The 22,762-nt window shown below is 46.6% G+C and overlaps 1 protein-coding gene across 1 annotated transcript in view; it reads right to left on the minus strand.

Annotated features, from left to right (window-relative positions):
* Positions 1-19,914: 19,914 nt before the first annotated feature.
* pcdh15b (protocadherin-related 15b) overlaps positions 19,915-22,762 on the minus strand; it is a gene marked incomplete at both ends in the record, with an annotated part of 695,468 nt that continues 692,620 nt past the window's right edge. The window contains 1 exon segment of the mRNA XM_084323056.1: positions 19,915-20,715. Within this exon segment, the coding sequence (XP_084179182.1) occupies positions 19,915-20,715 (801 nt within the window).

A 22,762-nucleotide genomic window follows, 5' to 3' on the forward strand; every position in this document is an offset into this window, starting at 1 on the left:
CCCACAGTCAGATCATCTGGGAGAGTGGAGGCTATCACGTGCTTCCTCCGACACACGTCCAGCCAATCAACCGCTTCTTTTCACCTGGCAGCGCGGATCCTCCCTGAGAGGGCGTAGCGTGTGGAAGGATCACACTATCCCACTCAGGTCCTATCCGCGCTTAGCAGGCGCCCCGACAGAACTGTAGGAGTCGCTGTTTACAACGACCCGGACCCACCCCGCCAGCTTCTCCCACCCTCTAATACAGCCAATTGTATTAGTGTGAACGGCCAGCCAAGCTGGTGACAACCCCGGAGCGCAATCTCCGCTACGCCACCTAACCGCCCTGTGAGATTCTTAGACAACTCACACGGAAGGAAAACATGTGGGAATGGGCAGATGTCCAAGAGGAAGCGTTTCAAAGGCTGAAAGACAAAATAGCCAAAGCATCAGTCCTACAGTATTACAACAGAGAAGAGGAGTTGACGCTACAATGTGATGCGTCCGACACAGGACTGGGGGCCGCCCTGACACAGAAAGGTAAACCTGTAGCATTTAGTAGTAGGGCGCTCACACCAACTGAAAAGGGCTATGCCCAAATAGAGAGAGTGTTTAGCCATAGTGTTTGGTATGGAAAAGTTCCATCAATATACATACTGTATGGTAGACCGGTGACCGTTCAAAGCGACCACAAGCCTCTAGAAAATATCCACCGCAAGCCACTGCTTAGTGCACCGAAGAGATTACAAAGGATGCTACTCAGACTGCAGCACTATGATATTAGTGTGACATATGTGCCAGGAAGGGATATGTTGCTTGCAGACACGTTGAGTAGAGCATACTTACCAGATAGCACTAAGGGAGACAGTGAGACAGAGGTAGAGACGGTAAACATGGTTAGCTATTTACCCATCTCAGCAGAGAGGCTGAGCGCTATCAGAGCTGCAACAAAGGATGACCTAGAAAGAGCTGTGATACCAGATGCACTCAGGGGTGACATCACGTACAGGATCCACTCCTCTCATCTGGGAGTAGAAGGATGTCTGAGGCGAGCGAGGGAGTGTGTATACTGGCATGGGATGAATGAGGAGATAAAGACCTTCATCGCTAAATGTGGTATATGCAGGTCAGTGGACCCAAGGCAACAGAGGGAGACACTACACCCACATGACATGGCCAGCAGACCCTGGGCCAAGGTAGGGACAGACCTTTTCTCGTTCCACAACAAAGACTACCTGATCACTGTAGACTACTTCTCTAACTTTTGAGAGGTTGACTATCTGTCTGACACTAAGAACAACACAGTAATCAGAAAACTCAAGGCCCACTTTGCCAGACAAGGGATACCTGATGTTGTTATTTCTGATAACGGGCCACAGTATGCATCACAAGAGTTTCGACACTTCAGTCAGAAGTGGGGTTTTGAACACAGGACATATTTGCCGGGATACCCACAGAGTAACGGGAAGGCGGAGTCAGCGGTAAAGACAGCCAAGGGCCTGATGCTGAAGGCTGCAGCGGCGAGAGAGGATCCATACCTGGCTATGTTGGACCATCGTAACACGCCGAGCCAGGGCCTCAACACAAGTCCAGCACAGAGACTCCTAAGCAGGAGGACCAGAACCCTGTTTCCTACAAAAGACACTCTGCTGGAGCCAGAGGTAACGGACAATGACCAGGGACTGAAACACAACAGAGACAGGAAAAATACTACAATCGCACAGCAAAGGACATGGACACTCTGAAAAGAGGAGACAGTGTGAGAGTACAGCCTGGTGACACACACAAGACTTGGAGAGTGGCAAAGGTGATCCAACCAGTGAGCCACAGATCATATGAGGTGGAGTTAGAGTCGGGAGGTGTTCTGAGAAGAAATCGTCGCCACCTCAGACACGATCACACCACTATAGACACACCAGGTACAATCACACCTGCATCACTAGTGACTGAGAAGGCCGGCCCGCCAGTCAACCCGGCAGGGAGCCAAGGTACGGTCACTACCAGGTCTGGTCGACAGGTTGTCAGGCCTCAATACCTGAAGGACTATACTTCGTGATTAGAGAATGGACTGGTGAGAGAGAGAGAAAAAAAGGGAAAAAAAAGAGTGAAATGGGTTATGTGTGCACAATCATGTTTTGATCTGTTGAGTGTTGGAGGGGTACTAATGAGTCATTTACACAGTGTTGTTGTTGTTTGGATCTGGTGTAAGTAAGTAGAACACAGGTTAAGTAGCTGTAAGTTAAATATCGATATCCTGTATATATCTGTACTTGGAAAAAGAAAAAGAAAGATGTAACAATAGGATTGTTCTATTTAAGTGCTGTTGCACGTAGGACTCTTTTAGAGGTGACACCGATGGTTCACTTGTGGTGGAACCAAGCTTATGTTGTAACTATAACAACGGTGAATAAAGTACAAGTAAGCAAGTCTGCTTTAACCCTTCATTGTGTACAGTCGGGACACGGACAGAACATAATGAAACACACCCCACCTACCAATCTCCTACCTACCAACAGTCAAATGTATATACTCTCTTTTTTAGACTCTTCTTGTATCACAAACAGTACTGTATTTGTAAATCTGGTATGTCATAAATGTATAGATGTAGCAGTACTGTCTATCTGTATGTCATGTTATGATGCATTGAAAATGGGGGACCCTGATGTAAACAAGACGAAAGTCTTTCTCTGGTCTGCATCCCCTTAACAATTGTGTGTATTGAGCTGTAGGCTACTGTATTGTACCCATTCTGCAATCTGTTAATACAATTTTCAATCAACCAATCAATCAATCAATCAATCAAATAACCACCGGTAACTTCACTGTCCTTCTTAAACAAGATGTAGCAGTACTGTCTATCTATATGTAGCAGGGTGGATTATCCCTGCTTCGTGGGAACGGTTGCTGGCAGTCAGGAGGTAGCTGGACACAGCAGAACTCTGTCTGGCTGCACCCTCGTCTTTGGGCCTGGGGCGTCGACTGGAGGCTGGTAGTGGGAGTGGATGGGGCCCGGGATTTACCAACCTGGTCTGGTACTCTGGTCTTCCTTCCCTGTCGCAGGGCGGTCAGCAGTACTCCCCAACACGCTCCCACTCCTCCCAGTCGCTCCTTAGACCCTCCCACACCTTGTGACTGAATTGTAATCAAATACTCTGAGTTCCCCCCGCAAGCAGTACCCTCCCTCAATGACCCTAGAAACCTCACAATGAAAAGGGGAGAGTTGGGTAGGAAGGGGTTAACCATATATATACGTTACCCACACCAAAAGAGTTAATGCAGGGCACAGGAATGGACACGCACACAGAACCCCATTCAAGTCTTTATGTTAATTGTACTGTTCAGTTACAATTATTTAATACTAGTGGCCAATTGGGCTGAAGTCCTACTATAGCTCCTGCGGTTCAACTCAATACCTCATAAACACGTATATTATGCACCCACCTCTGGGTTACTATCAGGGATAATATACTTCACAGTGTTTGACTCATCACCCACGTCTGGGTCTTCACCCTGTATAATACCTCAACAGGCTTTAATTATACGGTCAGAATAATACCTCAAAAGGCTTTAATTATAATGCACCAGGTCTGTAACTTCCCCCCTCAGGGAAGGGTTAATTGAATGGGAAAATATTAATACACACACATTGTATCACGCTCAAAGAAAAGGAAATAAAACCAAAAGTGTGGGCCCACAATTACCAAAACAAAAGCCCTATGCTAATGCCGGCATGCAATGTAATGTTTGGGGTCTGCAGTTAGCAACGTTAACTTCACCCGCAGGCCGCTCCACACTGTGTAAGGTGCAATAGATCCTGGGCGCCGAAGCCCTAATGTTTACTCTACCAAAATGGCGGCCGCGCCGCTCCACCACCGTCCTGGTGGCAAGATGGCGTCGAACACTCGCGTCGCAGGTGCTAGCAGGCGGAGCTATAGCAGAGAGGCAGTGCTGGCTGAGCTGGTGCTGGGCGACCTCTGCTGGACGGGACGGCTCCCGTGTTGGCTGCTCTCCAGCCGGCGCAGAGTGGTGGTAGAACCGCCAGTGAAGACGGCTGCTGACGGCCAGAGCAGAGTGTTCGCAGGTCCACACCCGTAGCTGCACGCAGTCTATACCGGCACTGTAACTAAGTATAACACGAGCAATACTACTGTGATCCTTAGCCGCACGCTACCTATACCGCTCACTGTAACTAGGTATAACTCGACTGTTAGTGCCTGGCTCTGCACTTAGTGTTCATATCATACCACTGGTACTGCTAGGATATCGTATCCACTAGCCAGTACTTCCTATCACCCGTCACTGTTCCACGGGGCACTCCGGCATAAAGTCAGCAACGGGGCTATCCAGAGCCCCCCCGTTAGACGTGACTTCTCGTTGTCAAGTTCACTGCCGAAGAGAACGACTTCCGCTCGCCTCCTCCCTTTATCATCTCTCAGCTCTCTCCGCCACTCTCTGCCTGCTACTGCCCCCTGCTGGTCCCGCCCGCCAGTCACAAGGGGAGACGCACTGTAAAATATGAATCAATACTGTCATTTATAATCCGTATTCACATGCTCTTTGGACGGGGACGTTTGTGTCATTGTTCGTGTGAATCAATGACACTAGTTAGAATGTCTTTGTGTACAAAAAGGGATATAAACACAGTCAGCAGTTCTGAATAATATACCATATTTTCCAGACTGCTACATTTCCCCCCACTTTGAACTTGCTAAGTCCTCTGCAAGTTAACAACAAAACAACAAAAACAAACGCATGCATGAAAACGGTCCTGAGACCAACAGTTTCACACATCGGTTGACAATTACACATTATGCCAACAGTTTTACACACTCCCTCAGGAGTTGGACACACTCCTGAGCACGTAGTCCTGGCGATACCGAGCGGGTAGCCGACCTCTGGTGCTCCTCTGGGGCCGGGTTCGTTCAACCCCCCCTGCGTCTGATTCGGTGCCATATTCCCTTAGACATACAGGTGCACCACTCGTCTCGTTCCCACACACCTTCGCACATGGTCTTGGAAACACCGAGCGAGTGGCTCACCTCTGTCATTCAGCGGGGCCCGGGTTTGCTTAACCCCCCACCAGTCTAACTCCGTGTCAGATTCCTCCGTCTCTGTTGGCGGGTCCTCGGCCACGGCTTCGCCCTCCGAGGCCTCTGAGGGGCCGCTCACAGCGCCCTCCTCGCCCCCGTCTCCGTCGTCTTCGCCGCCCTCGCCGTCCTCGCCTGAGGGGACCAACTCTACCTCTCCTCCCTCGTTCGGCGCTGCTTCAGCTGCTGTTGTAGCGGCGCTGCTGCTACACGCCCTAGGGTGCGGTTCACGAGGGTAAACGAAGGCACCCCCCACGTCGGCTTCGGATGAGCTCCGCGCTCTCATCGGGCTCCTTCGGGAAGCTCTCGTCCGCTCTTCCGGGTCGGAGGCCGGGAAGGGGCAGATCTTGCTCCGATCTCTCTGCACGGTCCTTTCGGGGCCCCCTCTTTCGGGACGAACCGTGAACACTGACGTCCTCTTGACGTTTCCATCGCCGCTCTCGGGGCCCGGCTGGTCGCCGGCCGGCGAGCGTCTGCAGCGGTAGTTGAAGTTGCGGCGGTAGCGGCGCCGACGAGGCCCCTGGTCCGGGCCGTCCTTGCCCCCTTGACCTCCTTCCGACCTGTTCTGTCTCTTGGGTACAGACTCCGGTTCTGACCGCATCGGGATGCGCAGCCGGGCGCCAGCGCTTTCGTCTGGCCGGCCGCAGTGGTATCGAATTCTACGGCACACCCCCACACCTCCCCCTCCAGACCATGGTCTGGCGGTCGCCAGGTCGGGCGACCCGCCTGCTGCTGTGTGGGTGGCGTCCTGTACTGGTGGGAGAGGGACCTCACCGCCCGGTACTTCCGCCCGGCGTGATTCTTCCATCGCGCGGGGGCACTCGCGGCCGATATGACCGGGCTGTTGACAGTTGTAGCAGATCAGTCTCCCATCCTCACTCCGGCGGGGTAGTCTGCGCGGGGTAGAGGGCACGTCTCTCCTCCGTCGGCTTCCGGCGAAGCCTCTCTGGGGTGTGTCTCGCTCCTGTTGAAACGCCTGGAAGAGCTGTTCCATGCGCGCGTCCAACCGCTCTTGGCCGGCGAAGAGCTGTCGGATGGACTCCTGTAGCACGGCTATGTCCAGAGGTGGCTCGTGTCTCTTCACGACGACGCCGCGTATCATGCCCCTGTCGGCACCCCTTGTGGGGGGCAGGACCATCTCCTCTTCGGACCAGTCTATCGCCGCCTGCAGTACCTGAGGAAACGGCCGCGTACCGTCCTCCCTCATGTACTTCCGCATTTCTCTCCTCAGGGCCTCGTCTCTGAGGCCCACCACAAACCGCTCCTGCAGCAGGGCGGTGGCATCGCCGACCAGCGTAGGCGCCCGACGTCGTAGGCGACGGACCCTCTCCTGCAGGTCATAGGCGAACTGGCGTGTGGTCTCGCCGGCGGCCTGTCTTCGATCGAAGAACTCCCCCAGCCGAATGCTGACCAGGACCTTGTCCCCATAGGTTTCTTTGAGTATCTTGAACAAGGATTCCGTGTCGGGGGCGGTTTCCCCCGTCAGGAAGCGTACCGTCTGCTTCGCCTCGCCTTTGAGGTGTAGCTGTACGACCTCCGCTTGTTCCTCCGCGGGCACTCGACTGGCCCGGAGGTGGGTCCTCATCGCCTGGATCCAGTCCTCCACAGGCAGTTCCCCCATCTCTTGTTCACCTCCAAATTCGCTGCACTTCCGCTCTCGTTGGACGTACACCACCGGGAGGGGCGCTGGAGGGAGCTGTTGGATCCCGGCCGGTGCCACGGCAAGCGGAGCTCGGCGTCCGGCCTGCTCCCGCTGTTCGTGCTGGGTCTTTTCCAGCACCAGCGCCTGTCGGTCCAGGAGGCCCGCGTGTATGTGGGTTCTGTTCGCCAACAGCTCCACCTGTGCGGTCAGTCCCTCCATGCGTTCGGCCTCCTCTTTCTTTACCTCGGCGGCGGCGTCCTCGCCGTCTCGTTGCACCTTTAGGGCCGCCTCAGTGTAGCGCTTCTCTAGGAGTGCCTTGTTGATCAACTCCTTGATCGCTTCGGCTTGCTGCGTCAGTAGTGTCGCCTGAGTCTCACACTGCTCCTGCAGCTGCTCTAACTCCGCCTCCCTCTCCTGCGCCACGTGGGTCTCCCCTTTCTGTATCAAGGTGGCGGCGGCCTGGCCCTCTCGTAGCTCCTGTAGGGCCACCTGAGTGTGGAGGGCCTGGTCAGTCAACTCCTTCATCGCTGCGGCTTGCTGCTTTAGCAGTGCCGCCTGAGTCTGACACTGCTCCTGCAGTTGCTCAAACTTCTCCGCCATCTCTTGCGCGGTGGGGGTCTCCTTCTTTGGCATCGTGGGTCTCTCTACAGGTCTCGGTCAAGGGAGTAAGTTAGGATGTTGATCCTGTTCGTGACGCCAAATGTAGCAGGGTGGATTATCCCTGCTTCGTGGGAACGGTTGCTGGCAGTCAGGAGGTAGCTGGACACAGCAGAACTCTGTCTGGCTGCACCCTCGTCTTTGGGCCTGGGGCGTCGACTGGAGGCTGGTAGTGGGAGTGGATGGGGCCCGGGATTTACCAACCTGGTCTGGTACTCTGGTCTTCCTTCCCTGTCGCAGGGCGGTCAGCAGTACTCCCCAACACGCTCCCACTCCTCCCAGTCGCTCCTTAGACCCTCCCACACCTTGTGACTGAATTGTAATCAAATACTCTGAGTTCCCCCCGCAAGCAGTACCCTCCCTCAATGACCCTAGAAACCTCACAATGAAAAGGGGAGAGTTGGGTAGGAAGGGGTTAACCATATATATACGTTACCCACACCAAAAGAGTTAATGCAGGGCACAGGAATGGACACGCACACAGAACCCCATTCAAGTCTTTATGTTAATTGTACTGTTCAGTTACAATTATTTAATACTAGTGGCCAATTGGGCTGAAGTCCTACTATAGCCCCTGCGGTTCAACTCAATACCTCATAAACACGTATATTATGCACCCACCTCTGGGTTACTATCAGGGATAATATACTTCACGGTGTTTGACTCATCACCCACGTCTGGGTCTTCACCCTGTATAATACCTCAACAGGCTTTAATTATACGGTCAGAATAATACCTCAAAAGGCTTTAATTATAATGCACCAGGTCTGTAACTTCCCCCCTCAGGGAAGGGTTAATTGAATGGGAAAATATTAATACACACACATTGTATCACGCTCAAAGAAAAGGAAATAAAACCAAAAGTGTGGGCCCACAATTACCAAAACAAAAGCCCTATGCTAATGCCGGCATGCAATGTAATGTTTGGGGTCTGCAGTTAGCAACGTTAACTTCACCCGCAGGCCGCTCCACACTGTGTAAGGTGCAATAGATCCTGGGCGCCGAAGCCCTAATGTTTACTCTACCAAAATGGCGGCCGCGCCGCTCCACCACCGTCCTGGTGGCAAGATGGCGTCGAACACTCGCGTCGCAGGTGCTAGCAGGCGGAGCTATAGCAGAGAGGCAGTGCTGGCTGAGCTGGTGCTGGGCGACCTCTGCTGGACGGGACGGCTCCCGTGTTGGCTGCTCTCCAGCCGGCGCAGAGTGGTGGTAGAACCGCCAGTGAAGACGGCTGCTGACGGCCAGAGCAGAGTGTTCGCAGGTCCACACCCGTAGCTGCACGCAGTCTATACCGGCACTGTAACTAAGTATAACACGAGCAATACTACTGTGATCCTTAGCCGCACGCTACCTATACCGCTCACTGTAACTAGGTATAACTCGACTGTTAGTGCCTGGCTCTGCACTTAGTGTTCATATCATACCACTGGTACTGCTAGGATATCGTATCCACTAGCCAGTACTTCCTATCACCCGTCACTGTTCCACGGGGCACTCCGGCATAAAGTCAGCAACGGGGCTACCCACTGCCGAAGAGAACGACTTCCGCTCGCCTCCTCCCTTTATCATCTCTCAGCTCTCTCCGCCACTCTCTGCCTGCTACTGCCCCCTGCTGGTCCCGCCCGCCAGTCACAAGGGGAGACGCACTGTAAAATATGAATCAATACTGTCATTTATAATCCGTATTCACATGCTCTTTGGACGGGGACGTTTGTGTCATTGTTCGTGTGAATCAATGACACTAGTTAGAATGTCTTTGTGTACAAAAAGGGATATAAACACAGTCAGCAGTTCTGAATAATATACCATATTTTCCAGACTGCTACATATATGTCATGATGTATGTCATATTATGTTATGATGCATTGAAAATGGGGGACCCTGATGTAAATAAAACAAACGTCTTTCTCTGGTCTGCATCCCCTTAACAATTGTGTGTATTGAGCCGTACTGTATTGTACCCATTCTGCAATCTGTTGAAATAAAGTTTTCATTAATTCATTCATTCATTCATTCATTCATTCGTTCATTCATCGAACCTCCTTGGGAATCCTGACCGAGCAGCAGCTGTCATTCTAATCACGACCACTAGATGGAAGCATCACACTATAAAGGAGAGGCCAGAATGTTTATTCACCCACGCACCCTGGTAATTCAATCATAATTCATCAGGGGACTGCCACACCTATCTCATTTGTCATTAGTACTAATATACAAATGGAAGTAACATATTTTAGCAAAAAATCCAATGTTTATAATAAATCTTTTTATCGTAATAAATAATAAAAGAAGGACATTTTTCATTTCAGGTTTAAGTGCTTCAACTTGCATCTCAACTAAAACAGGGTGACATTACCTCCAACCACCACTACTACAGAAATTCTAATTGTTCAAACATCCTATTTACATGTTTTTGTACCTAGAAATATCTCAGCCAGTACCTGTATCAGTGTCATGTACTATCTTGCATTTTGTACTTTCTATATTGTATTTATATTTTATATTGTATCTATAGTATATATAGATACTGGACTGTATAGGACTGTGAAGGTCCGTATCCCCCCCCCCATGCTGCTTTGACACCTGAATTTCCCCAAGGGGATTAATTCATTGACGCCACGCTGTTTTCCCATTTCTACTCAATGGCGCCAGAGCACCATTTTAGCGATGTTTGCGGACCCATCGTGTGTTCTGTATTATAGCTATGGAGACAATAGTATGGCTCATTTGACAGGCATTGTTCATAGTCCAGTTAATTTCTACATACTGTAGTTTGTGCACTATTCCATGCTAAACATCGCCCCTTTCCAAAATAATCCTAAGTAAGTAAGTATTTTTTCCTAGATCGCGAGATATGACGTGTTAAATGCATTATGCCCAAATCGTTCGGGTTGCTCGCCTGAAACTCCAAATACTTACAAATCAAAGGAATATACCATATACATATATGTATTCACAAAATCATCAAGGGGGGGGGGGGGGGGGTCGTTTTAACTCGAAACTGCAGAAGCATGTTTTAGGAAAAAATAATACCAGCAGGTTACCTAAGATAGACCTTACCTCAGTCAGAAGGTACTCCAAAATGAATAAATCCCAGTCATCCCATGACGATCGCCATTACTCGTGTATATTGGGCATGTCTATACCATACGGGAAAGAATAGTTCTGAGGCACCAAATCTCCGACCGATTGCTATGTCCTGATCCCCAGTCCGAGGCGGAAGCAGCCGGAGATAACTCAGTACTGGAAGACAACTGATATCCCCAGTTCAAAGAGTAGGCGATACTGCCACCTGGCGGGATTCGATCATCATTGCAATTCCAACGTAGGCATCTTTGTCAGGGAGCTCCGAGCGAGAATGGGGATCAAAGGGAAAATATCAAAGGATCCAAACACGAGTATACTCGTTTTTGGCGCACAAAGATAAAGGATCATCTTATCTTATGACGTATACAATTTTAAAACTTCCAATATCAACATAAGATTTAAATGATACATACTGAATTTTTTTTTAAATGTTAAAGTTCAGCTCAAAATATGCATTCAATCAGACTTGCCTTCTCATTACTTAACCCTACTCCTAACCTTAATTCCATTCTCCGTATATAACCCTAACTGAAAACCTCCAGTAGGGTTCCTACAGTCCTGGAAAACCTGGGGAAATCATGGCATTTGAAAATGGTGTTCTTTTCGACCAGGTCAAATGTCGAACTTAACTGCTGGTAGTTCTATTTATCTTTGAAGGAGTAATAAATAAAATATTTCCTGGTTATGCAAGTCCCAAGTGATTGTTGGACAAATAGGTTACAGGTTGTGAAAATTTTGCTATTTTGTCATGGAGAAGTCTAGCCCCTTACTGTACGTGACTGCGATCTGCAAGCCAGGGGCTTTTCGTATCCGCAGTCACTCTCAGCTATGCCGCCACCAGGCTCATATTAACTACCAAGCGCTGAATTCTGAGCTGGGGGTGGGTCAAAAATATATCAGATATGAATTTCAAAGATACCCAGCGTACAATATGGGTTTAACACAGCTTTACGGTGGGGTCTGTAAGCTCGGAGTTTCTAATAAACAGTTTAAATCATTGTTACAAAACGAGTGGTACTCACAGAGCGAACGTTGGCAAGATGGCGTCTTCTTCTTCTGCCGCTATTTGGCTGCCTGGTGTGCATGCGCTGTGACACCAACGGCGGGAATGGACGGCTCGCTCTGTGAGTACCACTCGTTTTGTAACAATGTTTTAAACTGTTTATTAGCAACTCCGAGTTTCAGATCGCAGTCACGTAAGGGGCTAGGAGAAGTCATGGAATTGAAACAACGTGTAGATTCTAATATTTCAAAAAAAAATCTCAAAAAGTCTAATTAGGGCCTACAATTTCTTAAAAGGTTAAAGGGGAAACTCTTGAGTTTATCAATTATGTAAAATTTTTAAAACACAACAGTTGTGTATCTCCCAGAGTATACTGTTTAAGCTGATGTCTTCATTTCTTCATAAACATCCTCCCCGTTGAGCCAGAAATCCTCTTTGCTAGATTAATGAACTAAGCTTCAGCTCTGCTAATAGGACACAGCGGATTCCATCTGACTGCATTTACACAGCAACACAAAATCTGACTTCTTTTAACCCTTTGAGGCACAGATGTGATATTTTCACCGGAGGATGGAAACCACACGGAATCTAGAATTTCCAAGAAGAGTCGGGTCAGTGTCATCATAGAAACCTTAGAAAATTTCTTCCCATCTCACAGGGAGATGAAACATGTTGTAAGTAGTAGCGTTGTCCCCCAGTGCTGAATAACTTCTTCTTACTTTTCTAGCATGGAATATGATTTTTTCCTTTCCAGTTCAGAAAGGAATGAAATATTATACAATGGCATGCAAATATCTTGATTCTGATTGGCTGAAACAGTCAAGTTAGACGTTGTTATTTCGTATAACACACTCCATGTGACCCCAGATCCCTCCCACAACCGAATTACTTTTTCTGAATGAGTCCGCCATAGATAGACAAATGGAAGTATGAATATATTTTGAATGAATCCTCCAAAAAAGATACAGTCAACTGGAATATGTTAGTTTGTTACACATATGTTGGATTATGTAATTGGTTTGTCATGACCCATTGGGAAACAAAAGAAAAATCGCGGACTTAAAAAAAAAATATCTCCATTTGTATAGCAATAAGGTTGGGTAAATTCGGCCATTGTATAAAAGCATTAAATCACTTGAAGTTGTGTGTTATACTCATTAGATCACGCCTAGGTGGGTCTAATGACCCTCCGCTGCGCGTCGGGCCTAACAACTACCCCTAGGCGTGATCTAATGAGTATAACACACTCCGTCGCGTGATGTAATGCTTAAATATCATATAACAGTGAAACATCACATTTTACGTGACTTCTCCCTTCGCGAGTCAGCTGTGGAACCACGAAAGTCTGTCTGCAACAAATCAATGTGATTGGATACTTCACCATCACCATCATAAGTATGCTACATATATAACGGTTGTGACATCGTCACCTCAAACTTCCATGCCCGAGGGAGTTTCAAACCCGGGTCTCCCACGCCGCGGGCAACAGCACAGACCGCTATACCAAGAGGTGAATTCATTGCTTTGTAATGTGTCTGTGTCTTTTGAGGATGTGAGTGAGTTTAACCGATAGTACCGCTACTCACCCCAGTCACTTCACAAGTCCTTCGTGACTCTGCTTCGCGGTAGCATCCGTTACACATATACATATAAAAAGAGTCAGAGGAACTGAGGGATGATTTTACATTATTATTGTGGTTAGGTTTTTTTTTTTTTTTTTTAACTTCATTTTTTAGCGTTTATCGCTTTTCTGGTCAAGCATGACCGACATATGTAGGGTGAAACGGGAGAGAGAGCAGGGGAAGACATTCGGCAAATGACGGCGAGTCCGGGAATCGAACTCGGAGTCAACCAGGTCCGTGACGCAGCACGGTATTCCGCGACGCAGCGCGGTACATGGTGTGCTACTGGAGCACCCCTGTGGTTAGGTTCTTTATGAACTTAAGCTTATTTATTTATATATTATTTTAATGATATTTCCCATAATGTTGAAGTGTTCCTTTAAGAAGTAATGTAAAGAAATAGGAGTGAATGGCATGTTTTGCACCGTGGCTTCTTTGTGCCTGAAGAAATTGTGATGTGAAGCGCATTACTTGCTCCTATGTTCAATACGACTTATATTAATTAATGATAAAAAAGCCAACACTATTGCTTGGTGCTCGATCACATGTACCTTGGATTTATATGAGTTATCGTCATGTGTGTTAGCCGTAAATCCAGGCTTACATTAACGAAACAAAGTATTTTCTTCTCCAGCTCTCATAATAAGACGGAGTGGATTCCTTCTTGTAGACCCAGGAATCGTTGCCATAATCGGCACATTTAACTGAATCAATAACGGGGAGCTTATTAATTCGTCCTTTCTTCCAGATACCTTTATATTGAAATTCTTTATTTGGAATTACCCCTTGAGATGAACCATCTCGTTTTCAAGGGGGTCCACAGCTTACAGAATACAGACCTGTAAAGATGTTACACTCTAATTCTGGGTAATAGGATCCACATCAAATGATGCCACCTTTACTTTAATATGACATTTTGCAGTCATCAAGTTAAATTGGAGAGTTTGGAACCTGGCAGTTCTGCTGCCTAATAGATCAGGTTACACAGCTCACTATAAAGTGTGTGCAGGGGTGTAAAAAGTACCCAGAAATTATACTTAAGTGAAAGTATGGGTACCGTCTCAAAATCGTACTCAAGTAACTGTAAAAGTCAGAGTATCTGGCTAAAAACACACTTGAGTAAAAGTCAAAAAGTTTCTACTTTTAAATGTACTTAAGTACTAAAACGTAAAAGTTAAAACCTTTTTTAATTCCAGGGCAATTAAATGTTCCGCTTCGTCCTTTTCATCACTCGTACTATCGTTTGTGGCCATCTTCTGTAGCTTGTCACTCTGACTGTCTATTATTCTGATAGCAGGTGTTGCACAAGGACCAATCAGCATGGTTATGGGCGGGTTAATTTTCCATTGATGGGGATGTCATTCATTTTCATTCATTGCGTTTTGAGCGCCACAAACTGAGTGCCATTTTGAATTTTTCATGCTGTAGGCCTACGTCTAAGAGTCGGCACCCGGTATGAATAGTTTTTTTTAGCTGAGGTCATCCCGCTATGGTGATGTGAAATCAATCAAGTGCCGTATTGAAAATGCCTTGGTAAACATTTTCTCAATTTCAGAGACTTTTCTAAAACTTAGTGGAAGTGGGTAAAAATCAAAGGATCTGGACAAACATTGCTTTACCCATTTGATTCAGGTCACTATATGCTTTGTCTATAATTTTTTTCTAACACTTAAATCCCAAACCAAAAATTCACATGTAATACCACAACGTCATAGAGGCACATCAAAGTTATCAGGTTGATACCAGAGCAATCATTAAGAGAGTTTGGACAATTCAGGTTCCATGTAGTACAGTACCACATGTACCATTATGTTCTCCCTGGTACCATGGCCATTGCTATCTAACCGTGATTGTATGATGTTTGACCTTTAAAACGCCATGTGCCATCTCACCATGTGGTGCTATTGTTAAAGGGGACATTCTGTATTATGTATGTATGCACTTTTCAACAATTTCATATGACTTTCTGAATCCGTGGAACATGTTTGTTAAGTTTTTGCAAAGAAATTAGACTAAATCTAATTTTTATTATTTATTTTAGAGCATCTCTTTCTTGCCAAACACACCAAACTTTAAATTAATCATTGCCTTTCCTGCCTGGCTACCCCACACCCAAGAGTTAAAATTTTTTACAAACTGGGCCGTATATTAGGTAAGCAGTGTGCCTGGCTCCAAAAAGCTCAGCTAATTGATTAAATTGATTGAAGCAATTCTGAACAGCCTGTTTAGGCTTATCAATCTGAAGACTTCGAACCCTGACCAAACGGCAAGGTGTATGTGTCAAAATAACATTTCAGACCCCCAAATCCATAAAAAGCCAGACAAAATACGTTTTTCATAACATGTCGCCCTGAAATAGTTGCAGCCAACACACAGTTGTATAGGACAGGGGGCCTCAATAACAACGGCTCTGGTGAAGCTTAGCTCATTGAAGCTAATAAGAAACAACTGATTGACCAGTCTTTTATTTGAATAAAAGTCACCAAGCAACTTGATGAGGATAAAAATGTATTACGTAACAATATGAAATTTCATGTATTGACATTCAAGTTGAGTTGCATCAATAACCATAATACTGAATGAAAGAAATGCAGTTCCAGGGATCGACCTGTATAGTCATGTGAAGGGTTCAGTTTGTTATATCTTAGCAAAGTAAAAATAGAACAGTCCAGCTTAGTTCAGGACCCATCTTCCAAAACCATCAAACCACTAAGATCAAATTAGTTCTACTTAGGGCTGATGGCATATAGTAGATAATGTATTGTATTTCACCAGTAACATAATGGAGGGCAATGCAACACACCAGTCATTGCAATTATTTGCGTAACTAAAATGAGAAATCATAATATTAAGTAAAAGTACTTGACTAGTTACTCTCCACCACTGCAACACTGCTTGGTGGCCGACACATGATGTAAACAGCTCCCAGTCCCTGCTTCACAAAACTGGTCTGGAGTCTAGCATCTCTGAGTTAGTCCACCACCAGAGGGCAGATATCCAGTCTAATATTAAACCCAATACCTGCCAGTAGTGATTGGCAGTGGATTGGTCAGAACAACCCGAGTTGGTTCCATCATGACCAACATGTATTTTCCTACTCTCTGTGGAATAGATCTGATCTGTTTGTGTGTCTAAACAGAGGGAATTCAGGTCCCACACTCTAAAGGTGTCTAAAAGGCATTTCTTTGGCTGTATTTGGCTTGGCCTCTTTTGGTGCTACGTTACCAGCACATGAAGCCATTTTTGGTACCTTTCTGTGCTATTTGCTGTCAAATACAACCATTAAAAAAAGGGTCTGTATGGAACCAACATGTTGTCAAATAAAACAACTAAAGAACCATGATTTTGTGATGCAAGTAACGGTGTGTCGTCTATACTTCCACCTCAACACTGGTGCAGGGTAGGAATCCAATTGGAAAAACAAAAAGGAGTAAGTATAATAGCATATACTACTCCAAAACATTTAATAGTGGAAACACAAAGTCTTGACCTCACTTGGTCTTTGTCACGTGTTTGTTGCGACGTCATCACAACAAACCACACATGCACACTCTGTCCAATCTGCGGCCTCTGGTTTGTGTTGACATCCCTCCATCACTGTCTGCCCCAGCACCCATCAACAATGCAACATTCATGCACCAGAATGTTCGCTCTCTCAACAACAAATCTCTTCTCATCCATGACATAATAACCGACAGGAAAATGTATTTTTTATGTCTTACTGAGACATGGCAAAATCAACAGGACTTCATCCCACTCAACCAAGCCACACCCCTAGGCTATGTTTATGTTCAAAAGCCACATTCTCAGGATCGTGGTGGTGGGCTGGCTATAATACATCGGGCTGACTTCCTGGTCAAAGAGCTCCCAGTACCCAGTGCTCCATAGCCATTGATCTCCTTTCACTACTGGATTGCTTCAACATTTCACAGCACATCAAAGGTCCCACCCACACCAAAGGCCACACACTAGATCTCGTCTGCTCCACTAGCACAACCCCATCCAATCTACAGTGTCTCGACCTTGCTGTGTCTGATCACCATGCTGTCCTTTTCACCCTTCTTGCTTCCCTGCCCAAGCTGCGAAATGCACGCACCATCATCTACAGGAACATTAAAACAGTTAGTGCACCAGCCCTGAGCAACCTGCTAACCACCCACCTGGCTTCAGCTTTCCCCAGCACCCTGGTGGATGATCTGACTGCTCACTACAACTCTGCCTTATCCCGCAGCCTGGACTCTCTTGCACCAAACCCGGACTGTCACCTGGTTCACCACCGAACTTCGCACCTTGAAGGCTGTTGGCCGGCAATTGGAGAGGCTCCATAAAAGATCTGGCCTCACCGTCCACCTCGGGGCCTATAAGGACCACGTGCAGTCCTACAAGGTAGCTCTCGCCAAGGCCAAAACACAATATTATTCCACCCTCATCTGTAACCAGAAAAACCACCCCAGGACACTATTGTCCACCATCAACCGGCTACTCCGGCCCCTCGACCACGACCTCTGCTCTGGATTACTGGTTTTCTTCAAGGACAAAGTAAACACCATCTACCAGCAGCTTGTGGTGCCCTCCTCCTCCCCTTCACTTGCACTTCCTCCTGGGTGTCCCCCCCAATGCAGCCTCTCCTCCTTCTCCCCGGTGAATGCTCCTCAAGTTGCCAAGCTTATAGCTTAGGCCAAAGCCTCCACCTGTTCACATAACCCCATGCCTACTACCCTGCTCAAGATCTGCCTCCCTGCTCTCTGCCCCACCATGGTCAACATCACCAACTTCTCACTAGAATCCGGTCTCGTCCCCTCCTGCTTCAAAACAGCCTCCGTCACTCCCATCCTCAAGAAGCCTCACCACAGCACAGATATTGCCCTCATCAAAATCACCAACGACCTCCTCCTTGGAGCTGACTCTGGCCACATCAGCATCCTTATCCTCCTGGACCTTCCTGCAGCCTTTGACACGGTTTCCCATACCATCCTCCTCAACCGCCTATCTGACCACCTTGGCATCACTGGCTCACCACTCTCCTGTTTTCAGTCCTACCTCACCGGAAACAGTTCATTACCATCGGCGATTCCAGTTCCACCCTGGCCCCAGTCAACCAAGGCGTCCCCTAAGGTTCTGTACTTGGCCCAATCCTGTTCAACATCTACATGCTCCCCCTCGGTCAGATCATCCGCCACCACGGCCTCAGTTTCCACTCCTATGCCGACGACACATGACTTTACCTCTCCACCAAACCATCCACCCAGCTCCCCCACGCTCCCTTGTTAACTGCCTCCACGACATAAAAACCTGAATGTCATCTAACCTCCTAAAACTAAACAACAATAAAACTGAGATCATGGTTGTGGCACCCAAGGCCTCGCTCCAGAAGGTTGGAGATCTCACCCTGGAAGGCTGCCCTTCCCCAAAGGTCTGCAACCTGGGCGTCATCCTGGACTCTACCCTTTCCTACCAAGCCCACTTTTTATTATTATTATTATTATTATTATTATTATTATTATTATTATTATTATTATTATTATTATTATTATTATTATTATTATTATTATTATTATTATTATTATTATTATTATTATTATTATTATTATTATTATTATTATTATTATTATTATTATTATTATTATTATTTGTTACTTGAACCCATGACCTTTATAAAGGAATCCTATGTCATAAACACACCCTGTGTCTATATAAAGGTCACAGGTTCATGCCTATGTAAAAGGTCATGGATTCATGTCTTAAGGTCATGGACTCAAGTAACGATCACACCTGATGAAGACCAAGTGAGGTCCAAATGCTGTTTCCACTATCAAAAATGTCCTGGAGCGGTATACTGGTCTGCAGATATGTATGTATATGCAAGAGTTTCTTTTTACACTGACAGGTACACACACAATGACATATCGCTAGCAATAGTTATGTTGTATCACAGTATTTTTGCAAAAATTTGCTACTTTTCAATACCCATCCTTGGAACAGTTGGTTAGTTGCCTATGCTCAGGGGCAGTATTGGCACCGATGGTACTGGGGATCGAACCAGCAACCCTTTGATTACCAGACGGCCTCCTTGACCAACCTGGCAGCCCTTTCTTTTTGTTTTTCCAAGATCAAATATGTGACTCAGAGTTAAATGCACAACAAGTAGCATTTGTTCTATCATTCTTTCTATCATAATTCAGATCAACTGTCAAACTAGGTGTTAGCCTATTGGTTATCCACCAATTGTCAGAAACATAGTGAACCGTTTAGGTGGAAAAAGAGAGTTTACAAAGAGAGTTTACAAGTCATGTTTTCCTGCCTCCCACGACCAAGCTTGCACCTGCGGAGGCACCTGGCTCAAGAAATTTAGATCAAACTGTCATAGGCATTGCAGAATTAAGATCCAGCAAGTGCATGTCCTATTCCCTGCATAAAATGTATGTGAATCATATTTTAGTGAACTGTTTGGTGGAAAACAAGAATGTTCACGAGCAAGCCGCCATTTTGTACATGCACGTTTTTTCACACCCACACGCCTGTTAAAAAACGGAGACACAACGGTTGACACCCAGAAACGTTCCAAACACAAACAAAAATAAGAAAATACAGTCAGAGGGAAGGGTCTCTGCAGATACAGACACCAAGACACTTCTAGTGGTTTATAAGTGATGATTGAGGAGAGGGATTCTTTTTGCACAAGTCTATTCTTTTTGGAAAATGCTACTCATTGTGCCTTTTAAAACAATGATATTTTACACCTGTGCAAAGGTCAGCCAGATCTAAAATAATCCTAGTGTTAAAATGATCTTGGGAATATGGGCCCAGTACAGTCAAGTCAAACTGTGTCAATCTGAGTCAGAGTTTGGTCATGGGTATATGAAGATTGTTCCACGGGCCCATCCATAGTTCCTCCTCGTCTGACTGCGTCCTATCGCTGGGGCATTCCAGTGGCTCCCGCATAACGAGACCACCGTCGTCATCATCATTACTGCTATCCACCTTGGTCTCCCTCTCCTCCTCCTCTCTTAAATCCTCTCTCTTCTCCTCCTTCCTTCCTCGCTCCAGTGTGCTCTGTGGCCTCTCGGTGCTGCCCTGAGCAGCAGCTTTTAGCAGGTTGGACTTGGAGGCTAAGCTCTCGGGACCAGTGTTATTGGTGCTAGTTGAACCTAAAGAAACACTCGAAGGTCGGGTGTTGAGTGTGTTTAGTGTCTTGTTATTGTCAGTGTTGGAGAGGGAGGAGGCTGCGGTCGCAGAGGTGGCCATTCCGGGGCCACGGAAAGTCTGCAAGCTGTTGCATCCGTCATTAGGGGCAGCCGTTTTGGGGCTGCTGAGTGGCAGTCCCTCCTCCTGCGTGGTGGCCATTTTGTCCAATTTCTTAAAGTGCTTGGCCAGCCGCGAGCCAAGGATCGGCGAGCTGAGTTTGAGGTTGTTGTTGGTGGTGTGAGTGTGAGAGGGACCGGTGGCGGGGGTGGTGCGGCGCGTGCGGATGATGGAGCCGTTCTGGGCCACATAGATGCTCCCGTTAACATTGGCGTGACTGCTGACGTTGGAGGACAAGCGGTTGCGCTGGTTTTCTGGAGCGCTGTCCTCCCCAGTAGAGCTGGTCTCATACTCTCGGTCCAACACCAGCTTGATCCGCCTGTTCCTACTATCATACTGGAGACACACACACACGCACGCACGCACACACACACACACACACACACACACACACACACACACACACACACACACACACACACACACACACACACACACACACACACACACACACACACACACACACACACACACACACACACACACACACACACACACACACACACACACACACACACACACACACACACACACACACACACACACAAATCATGTTAAACGGGTGTGTGCTGACAGAGAACCGAGTCTTGATCGATCACATCAACTGCTAGCGCTACTGATGGAGCAAGGCATAAGTCTCACTTTTCCTCCCCACGCTTGATGCATTGCTGCTGCATTATAGCTCCAGCTTAAGTAGTATATTGTTTTTCAGGGACAAATAAATGAAACAATCCGACAATTTGACAGTTTGAGTTTCACGCCCCAGGCAAAGGGAGACAGAGGCGAGTGCAGTGTTCACTGGTGACAGAGAGAGGCCTCTGGCACAGCATTTACACACTAAACAAATAATTTTAGTGACTAAGATGTGACACTAAAACAAACCAATGTCAATGAGATAATGCTGGCAGGTGTAACTATTCAGTGTTAGGGAAAACACTGGGGTATGGTGGATGCACACACACTTCACTGGTTGCAGTCACATGCATACAAATTCCATATACTAGCTAATATCCTGTTTAAGGTCTTAGATAGGATAAGGTCTTTACATACATATAGATGAGGCCTCAAGACCCAAGTGATAAGGTGTCAACATGCATAATGTTTGCATAGTGATATGACCTTTTCCCGGCTTTTGGAAAGGGGATTATGGTCACATGTGCAAACTCATAGAAGGAACGCCTGAGTATCCTGTATAATATTGGAAAATTTATGTGCATGGCACCCGTTGATCTTAATAAAGGTCCATTCATATTCCAGCCATAGCGTACATGGACCTCGGCATATGTCCGCAGAGGCATGTCTGCGCACCACTTATTGTGCAAACAGGCTGGAAAAGCTGGTCAGGAAGGCCAGTAACGTGGTGAGGGTGGAGCTGGACTCCCTAGCCAGTGGTGTCAGAGAGGAGGAGCCTAGCTAAGCTCCATGCCAGCATGGACAACCCCTCCCATCCACTACACATGGACTTGGCTGATAGAAGGAGCACGCTCAGTGTTAGACTCCCAAGATGCAACACTGAACGGCACAGGAAGTCCTTCATTCCGACAGCCAACAGACTATATATAACGCATCACTGTGCCTCACTGCATCACCGAGCACAGAGTGACAGTACAACTCTGGCAAATCTTCCTGGACCTTTACTTTTTAAATCGACATTTTATAATTTTACACTTATTACCGTACATTTTACTGTATATTTTAGAATGTATATATATCTCAGAATGCATATCCCTGACTGTATTTTATTCTTATTTGTGATTTTAGATGGTTGACTACCTAAATGTTCACTGTGAGCGATCTGTAGTGCTAAATTTCCCTCGTGATCAATAAAGTACTTCTATTCTATTCTATTCTATTCTATTCTATTCTATTCTATTCTATTCTATTCTATTATATTCTATTCTATTATATTCTATTCTATTCTATTCTATTCTATTCTATTATATTTGAGTACTGGCATACTGGTGTGGGGTGTCTGCAGATCAAAGAGCTGGTATGCCTAAAGGAACTTGCCAACATTATGGGAAATGCACTTACCATCTTCTCCAGATTCAGATACAAATTTCCTCTCATTCAGTAGAAAGCTATTTGGCTGCAAGCTAGCCTAGTTTAGTACAAATTAATAGAAGCAGATACTGACCAGCTAGCCTAGCTGTTAAAAAGAAGAAAAAAAACTCCCAGAGTTTTAAGCTAGGCTAGTAGGCTAGTGGAGTTTTAAGCTAGGCTAGTGGTCTGTATCCGCACAGAAAGGAAAGTGGTATCTATCTTCTTGTCTGACTCTGGAGAAGACGGTAAGCGCATTTTCCATAATGTTGGCACATTCATTTAAGAGTATGAAATGCAAAGGACTGTGGACTGTCTGGACATTATGTACTTTGAGCCTAGA

Source organism: Notolepis coatsorum (genome assembly GCF_963971535.1).
Source record: "Notolepis coatsorum genome assembly, chromosome: 10".
NCBI classification, from domain to species: Eukaryota; Metazoa; Chordata; class Actinopteri; order Aulopiformes; family Paralepididae; genus Notolepis; species Notolepis coatsorum.